Source organism: Helianthus annuus, chromosome 13 (genome assembly GCF_002127325.2).
Source record: "Helianthus annuus cultivar XRQ/B chromosome 13, HanXRQr2.0-SUNRISE, whole genome shotgun sequence".
Classification (NCBI taxonomy): Eukaryota; Viridiplantae; Streptophyta; class Magnoliopsida; order Asterales; family Asteraceae; genus Helianthus; species Helianthus annuus.
This window is the reverse complement of record NC_035445.2, coordinates 167,249,778-167,258,156: the sequence shown is the minus strand read 5'-3', so window position 1 is coordinate 167,258,156 and position 8,379 is coordinate 167,249,778. Positions and strand designations below refer to the sequence as shown.

Sequence of the window (8,379 nt, the reverse complement as noted above, 5' to 3'; positions counted from 1 at the left end):
TCGCTCGATTTGGCTCGGTTTAAAAGTGAGCCGAGCCGGCTCGGCTCGGTTAGAAAGTGAGCCTGGCTCGGCTCGGCTCGTAACGAGCCGAGCTGGCTCGGTTTAGCTCGAATTATTTTACTTATAATAAGTTTTAATTTTATATACATTATAATATATTACAAAAAAACTGATTATTATTTACATGTATATAGGTTTGTAATTTGATATTTATGGCATTTTTGAAGATTGATTACCATACTAATGAACTAATATTGTATTTTATGGAAATTAAAACTTATTTTGTGTTGTTAAACTTGATTTTGGTTTGAATTGTATTAGGTTGAACTTATTTTGAATATATTCTTTTGAATTATTGAATAATATTTTAGGCTATTAAATTTTAAGAGGTATATATTAGTTTTTTTTATAAAATCGAGCCAAACCAAGCCGAGCCGAGCTAGCTCGGTTTAAAACCAAGCCGAGCCCGAGCTTAGATTTTCAGCTCGGTTTCAAATCCGAGCCGAGCCGAGCCAGCTCGATTTATAATCGAGCCGAGCCCGAGCTTGGCCTGGCTCGGCTCGGCTCGGCTCATGAACAGCCCTACTTCTGAGACGACCCATACGACCATTTTTGCCTTCTCATATGGCTCGCATGACATGTTAGTGATGTCGTGTTGGTGTGTTTAGACCGGCCCTTTTTCTTAATCAAGAAAGTCTTAAATTGTTGTTCTATATAACCAATTTATAAGGATAAATCCAAATATTGCCTTAGCCGTTGTCATCAATGTGGATTTTTTATAACTACCAACTCCACTTGGATGCCTGTCCTATATTATTAAAAAAAGAAAAAAAAAAACCTTGACCATAACAATTGCAGAAATTATTGTTTAGTTTTTGGCTGTGTTGGTCATCTTTTGGCAACATGTGAATAAGAAAATCTTCAAATTTTGAATTCCCTTTTTGCCCTTCTTCCATGCTTGTATATACCGACTGCATTTAAAAATGATTTCCACCCATTTTGTTACGAATAAACTGATTTTGGATTGTCTTTTACCATAAATGAGCCATACCTGAAAGTGAAGATAAAAAGGTTAATGGGTAAACTAGCATGAAAGCCGTCCAAAGTTTATTGGGGAATTGGCTTGCAATAATACCACCTACCATTAATAATCCCACCTCAGAATATTTCTCCACCAGTCACACCTTTCACCTATTTTTCATACAATGGTCCCCCGTTAGAAAAACTTAACGGAGTTAAGCTTTTTTCCAAATTACAAACAAATTTTAAGGGGGTTTGATCAGAACAATGATACGAGTCCATTGATATAAAACTTACTTCGAAATGGTGCTCCAAGTGACTTGATTTTGGTTAATTGGAAATTTAAACACCCGAATTGAAGCGTCGTGTTCATCGTTTGGAGATCAATGGCCTCGTATCGTCGTTCTAATCAAAATCTCTAAAAAATCTGTTTGTAATTTGGAAAAAAAGTTTAACTCCGTTAAGGTTTTTTAACAGTGGACCATTGTAGGAAAAATAGTTGAAAGGTTGGACTGGTTGGGGGAATATTCTAAGGTAGGATTATTAATGACCAATAAAGTCTAGGTGGGATTATTACAGGATAATTTCCCAAGTTTATTTCCAATGCATACAATCCTCTAAATTTAGTGATATCGAAATATTCACATTACTAGTCTAGACCTTTAGTCTTTTGTATTGCTGATTAACGCATTGTCTAAACCTTAGTTTTTTGTATTCCTGCTTAACGCATTATATTATTAATAAAAGTTTTTTGAAAAATGAACAAAATAGTTTTTTCGAGTCAACTCAACCTGATCTGCTCTCTTCTAACCATACCAGAGCTAGTAGTATACCCGTCCAGTGGGCGGGTATTTTAGCGTCATAGTGACAAAAGTTTTTTTTATTTATATTTATATGTATAATATGAACTCGTCACATGAGTTCACATTGACATGTATAATATGCCTAAAACCGAAAAAGCAAGGTCGAATACAATTTCAATAATTCAGTTTGCATTGAGTCTTAAGTGGATTATGGACTTATAAAACATAAAAACATAGATAATCCGTTGAGGTAAAACACCAAGTAACAGTTATGTATGAGAGGCAACCACGTAATATTGGCCATGTGTAAACATAATTGAATATTTGATTTGTGTTTATTTGCTTCTTTTTTTTTCCAGTAGTATAAAACTGTTTTCTTTTAAGTTTCCAATGCTATTCACATGATGTTCCTGTTTTCTTGCATTCGTTTTTGTTAATTGTGAATCGTTCAACATAGCTGCGTGTGGGTCATGATGACCCATAAAACTTAATGTGTATTTTACTTTCATTCATTTTGAATCTAAATTTTGTATTTTAATAATCGTGTAGTTTGTGATTAAACCGAAAAGGTTGACCCAACCAAATTAGATATTTTTTAGAACCGACCTGGTTTGGCCTTTACCTATTTTCTCAAAAACCAGTTTCGACCTGTTACCCGTCTGACCTGACCGGTCCGTTTTACAAGGTATTAAAAAGCATCATCTTAAGTGGAATTGTGGCGTGGAAGCCTCTACACAGGGGTGTGTGGGGCAGGGAAATCTTCACCGGCATGTGGGCTTATTGGCTTATGGCCTTTTCATTGGTTGGTGGATTTTAGTTGGTTTTGATTGGTTCTTGTTTATTTATTAAAAAACACCACTAACCACGCTGCTAACACTCTTTTTTTGCACCACGCCACTTTTCTGACTTTTAGTGACCTGGCAACCATATGTCGAATAAAACCACTGTTCTATGCCTCTCCACTCTGTATAATCTTACGAGTGCCCCAACATGTGACATGTTACACCTATCAACTAGGTCAATGGTCAAACTAAGAAATTATTTTAAGAGCAATCCACGTCATCATCATAGAAAAAACAAATTTGTTTGCTTATTCAATTATGCACCCCTTGGCCGGATTCCCTAGCCTTGTATTTGAACCGAACGTTTAGTGAACCGTTCATAAATCGTTCAGTAGGAAATTTGTTCATGTTCGTTTATTTAATAAATGAACGAACATGACAATTTTTTTGTTCATTTAAATAAACGAACGAACATGAACAATGTCCTGTTTGTTCATTTACGTTCATGAACAATCGTTTATGTTTATTCATTTACGTTTGTTCATTTAAATTCGTTTATGTCCGTTCATTTAAATTCGTTCGTTCGTGTTCGTTTATATCCGTTTGTTTATATTCATCTTTTAAATTTAGTTATTACTAGTTAAATTTAAAAATCTATTTAATTTTCTTTATCATCCCATAACTAGCTTTGACTTTCCGATTTCAAAACTTTCTTTTATATGGTACTAATATATTTGATTTATATTTTCCAATTTAAAAGCAATCTTTTCTATCATATGAAACGTGAATTAAGGTTTACCTATATTTAGGTTCTTCATCTCCTCTACTATTGCTATACAATTCAAAGCCTTGTTTAGTTATGTTCATTATGATTTGTATTGTTCTTTTATGTTCAATTATGTGTGTTTGTGTACGTTTATGTTTGTGAACCGTTCGTTTATACTTTTAGCGAACGGACATAAACGAACATGAACATGTTCATTTTCTTAACGAACGAACATGAACAAGAAAATCCGTTCATTTAAATGTTCTTGTCTGATCGTTTGTTCGGTTAAAGGTAAATGAACGAACATGAACATGCCTCGTTCGTGTTCGTTCAGTTCATTTACAAGCCTAGGATTCCCTAAATGCAGGTTATTATTTTAAGCAAACCCTTAAATATTATAACATTTACGTCCTTTTTTTAATCTGAATGAATATCATTAAAAAATATATTTCTATACTATGTAAACATTTTATTTGGATTGAAAACAAGTTTTAAACATAGAGACAAACTAAATAATACTCATGTATGTACACAATCATTCATGCATCTATTTGGTAAAACTGTCGGGTCAGTTAAAAGTTTGGTTCAGATTAAAGCTAGATGGATTATGAACAAAATGGGCTCGCATTTGTTGTCAAAACACTAAAGCGAATCTTATTAGGAAGATTTTAACATTTTTCATAATAAAAAAAAAAACAAATGTGGTTGAATCCAGAATCCATAAATATTTGATTGTTTTATCTGGAACGCATGTGATCCATCAAATATTATTAAGTAAATAAACAAGTGGTTTTTTTTAATGACTACCTACTCCCTCTCTAATGGCTGCCGGCCAGAAGATGCACGATAAGATTAAAAAAAAAAAAAGATAAAAGTTTGACCAAAAAAATTGCAGAATTCACTATAAACAAACACAGTTTCAATAGTTGTTTCTGTGCACTCATCATTTCATTCAGATCCCTATCACACACACACACACATCTCCCAGTTTAAGTAATCACTGTAAACCATGGCTGAAACTCTTGCAAATGAACTCCTCAAAGTTCTTGTTAAGAAGATGACCGATGAAGCCTTCAAGCGTGTTGCTCGTGCTCATGGCATTTACAACGAGCTCAAGGAGTTGAAGAAGACACTCTCCAGGATCCAAGATCTACTTCAAGATGCCTCTCAGAAGGAGGTTACCCATAAATCTGTCAAAGAATGGCTGAATGCTCTCCAACACTTGGCTTACGATATCGACGACGTACTCGACGACGTGGCGACTGAAGCTATGCATCGTGAGCTCACCCTACAGGAGCCTGCAGCATCCACCAGCATGGTAAGAAAGCTCATCCCATCATGCTGCACAAATTTCTCACTAACTCATAGGCTGTCTCCCAAGCTAGATAGTATTAATAGAGAGTTAGAAAATCTAGAAAAACGAAAAACGGATCTAGGTTTGCTTAAGATTGATGAAAAGCCAAGAAATACTAGTAGAAGAAGCGAAACCTCTTTGCCGGAACGCGATGTTGTCGGAAGAGAAGTTGAGAAAGAGCAATTGCTTAGAAAGTTGTTGGGGGATGATGGGTCGTCTCAGGATAACTTTAGCGTCTTACCTATAGTTGGTATGGGTGGGGTTGGAAAAACCACTCTCGCTAGACTTTTGTATAATGATACAAAGGTGCATGATCACTTTGAACCCAAGGCATGGGTTTGTGTTTCAGATGATTTTGATATTTTCAAGATAACTGATGCTATCCTTCAAGATGTGACTAAAGAAAACAAGAAATTTAAAGATCTAAATCAGCTTCAAAAGGCTCTCACTGAGCAATTGAAGGACAAACGATTTCTCCTAGTAGTTGATGATGTGTGGAGTGAAAACTATGGTGATTGGGAAAACCTAGTTCGCCCATTTCTGTCATGTGCTCCTGGAAGTAGGATAATCATGACAACTCGTAAGAATCAATTGCTCAAACAGATAGGTTTGCATAATGTAGACCGTCTCGAGAGTTTGTCGAATGAAGATGCATTGCGTTTATTTGCAATACATGCATTGGGGGTAGATAACTTCGACTCACACACGACACTTAAACCGCAAGGTGAAGGTATTGTGAAAAAGTGTGGTTGTTTGCCTTTGGCTTTAAAGGCAATTGGAAGGCTTTTAAGGACGAAAACAGATAGAGAAGACTGGGATGAGGTGTTGAATAGCGAGATATGGGATGTAGAAGTTGGTAATACCACTGAAAGTGGTAAAGATGTGGAAAATAGTGATAAGATTGTTCCGGCACTTAGAATAAGCTACCATGAACTTTCTGCAGATTTGAAGCAGTTGTTTGCATACTGTTCCTTGTTCCCCAAAGACTTTTTGTTTGACAAGGAGGAGTTGGTATCGTTGTGGATGGCAGAAGGGTTTTTGAACCCATCCAAGTCACCAGAACGCTTGGGCCGTGAATATTTTGAAATTTTATTATCAAGGTCATTTTTCCAACATGCACCTAATGATGAATCATTGTTTATCATGCATGATCTGATGAATGACTTGGCCACTTTTGTTGCCGGAGAATTTTTTCTAAGGTTTGACAATCATATGAAGACAAAGAGAGAAGCTTTGGCAAAGTATCGCCATATGTCATTTACTCGCGAGGAGTATGTAGGTTACCAAAAGTTTGAGGCATTCAAAGGAGCCAAAAGCTTGAGAACATTTTTAGCAGTATCTCTCGGTGTGGATAAAGTCTATTATTACTTATCCTCTAAGATTTTGGATGACTTACTTCCAGAGTTAACATTGTTAAGGGTCCTTTCTTTGAGTCATTTTAAGATAAGTGAGGTACCGGAGTTCATTGGTACTTTGAAACACTTGCGGTATCTTAACTTATCTCAAACAAATATAGAAGAGTTACCGGAGAATGTTGGCAACCTTTATAATCTACAGACATTGATTGTTTCCGAGTGTCGGCGGTTAACTAAGCTGCCTAAAAGCTTCTTAAATCTTAAAAGGTTACGACATTTTGACATAAGAGGTACTCCGTTGGAGAAGCTGCCATTGGGGATTGGTGAGTTGGAAAGCCTTCAGACTCTCACCAAGATCATCATTGAAGGAGATGATGGCTTTGCAATAAATGAGCTCAAGGGATTAACAAATCTCCATGGGAAAGTTTCTATTGAGGGATTGCACATAGTGCAAAGCGCAAAGCATGCACGGGAGGCGAACTTATCTCTAAAAAAGATTACTGGATTAGAGCTGCAATGGGTTGATGTGTTTGATGGCTCACGAATAGATACACTTGAAGAGGAAGTTCTCAATGAGCTGAAACCTAATAGTGATACGTTGAAAACGCTTTCAGTTGTGTCATACAGGGGAACACAAATTTCAAATTGGGTTGGTGATCGCTCTTTTCATGAGTTGGTTGATGTGTCAATACGTGGTTGTAAAAAATGCACATCTCTACCCCCATTTGGGTTGCTCCCTTCACTTAAGAGGTTGCAGATTCAAGGCATGGATGAGGTTAAAATCATAGGTTTGGAGTTAACCGGAAATGATGTTAACGCCTTCCGTTCACTTGAAGTTCTAAGATTTGAAGATATGTGTGGATGGGAGGGGTGGTTAACTAAAAATGTGGGTTCAGCAGCAGTGTTTCCATGCCTTAAAGAGCTTTATGTAAAGAATTGTCCACAATTGATTCATGTCTCACTTCAAGCACTGCCTTCACTCAAGGTTCTTGAAATTCACAGATGTGGTGATGGTGTGTTGACAAGTCTGGTTCAGGTAGCTTCTTCAGTCACTAAGTTGGAAATAGATTCTATCTCAGGGCTCACATATGAGGTGTGGAGAGGAGTTATAAGGTATCTTAAGGAAGTTGAAGGATTAAGTATCGGGGGATGTAATGAAATAAAATACTTGTGGGAATCAGAAACAGAGGCAAGTAAGCTTCTTGGGAGATTAAAGGAATTGAGTTTTTGGGAATGTTCAGGTTTGATAAGTTTAGAAGAGAAAGAGGAGGATGACAATTTTGGGAGCAGCACCCTGTTTTCTCTTAGAAGTTTGCATGTATACTCTTGTAGTAGCATAAAGCGTTTATGCTGTCCAAATAGCATTGAGAGTTTGGAAATTGATAGATGTTCAGTTATTACAGATGTCTACCTCCCAAAAGATGGAGGGAATAAGCTCAAATCACTTACTATAAGCAGATGTGATAAACTTGAGGGAAAAATCAACAACACAAGCATGCCAATGCTTGAAACCCTAAATATTTATAAATGGGAAAATCTAAGATCAATCAGTGAATTGAGTAACTCCACTCACCTCACCAGCCTGGGTATATATGATTGTCCACATATCATGTCACTTCCAGAGCTTCAGCTATCAAACCTCACCCGTTTGTCAATTTCTGAATGTGAAAGTCTGGAGTCATTACCTGAGCTATTGAATCTCACCAGTTTGTCAGTTAGTAATTGTGACAGTATGGAGTCATTACCTGAACTATCAAATCTCACCTTTTTGTCAATTGAAGATTGTGAACGTCTGGTGTCATTACCTGAGCTAAAGAATCTCGCCTTGTTAAAAGATCTGAAAATTAAAAGGTGTCCAGGCGTTGATGTTTCCATTCATTGTGTGCATTGGCCTCCCAAATTGTGCTCACTTGAACTAGAAGGGTTGAAGAAGCCCATATTAGAGTGGGGGGATCTGAATTTTCCAACTTCCCTTGTTGACCTAACGTTATATGGTGAACCCCATGTGAGTGATTTTAGTCAATTGTCCCACCTTTTCCCTTCTTCTCTTACATCTCTGCACATATTGAATTTTGATAATCTGGAATCACATTCAACGGGACTCCAACACCTCACGTCGCTTCAACATCTGGCCATTTACCGCTGCCGAAAGGTGAACGATCTACCAGAGACGCTGTTACCTTCACTTTTGAGTTTGATAATTGACGAATGCCCAAAATTGAAAGAAAGGTGTTCAGGAAGAGGCTCCCACTACTGGCCACACATCTCTCATATCCCCTGCATCTACATAACAGACTAA

The 8,379-nt window shown here is 36.9% G+C and overlaps 1 protein-coding gene across 1 annotated transcript; it reads left to right on the top strand.

Annotated features, from left to right (window-relative positions):
- The first annotated feature begins 4,318 nt into the window (after window positions 1-4,318).
- Window positions 4,319-8,379, top strand: LOC110902347 (putative disease resistance protein RGA4). Its single transcript, XM_022149034.2, has one exon. The coding sequence runs from the start codon at window positions 4,381-4,383 to the stop codon at window positions 8,377-8,379; it is 3,999 nt and encodes a 1,332-aa protein (XP_022004726.1). The 5' UTR covers window positions 4,319-4,380.

What these genes read in the sequence shown, in the direction of transcription:
- LOC110902347 (XM_022149034.2), top strand. Translation starts at nt 4,381, where the DNA reads ATGGCTGAAACTCTTGCAAATGAACTCCTCAAAGTTCTTGTTAAGAAG.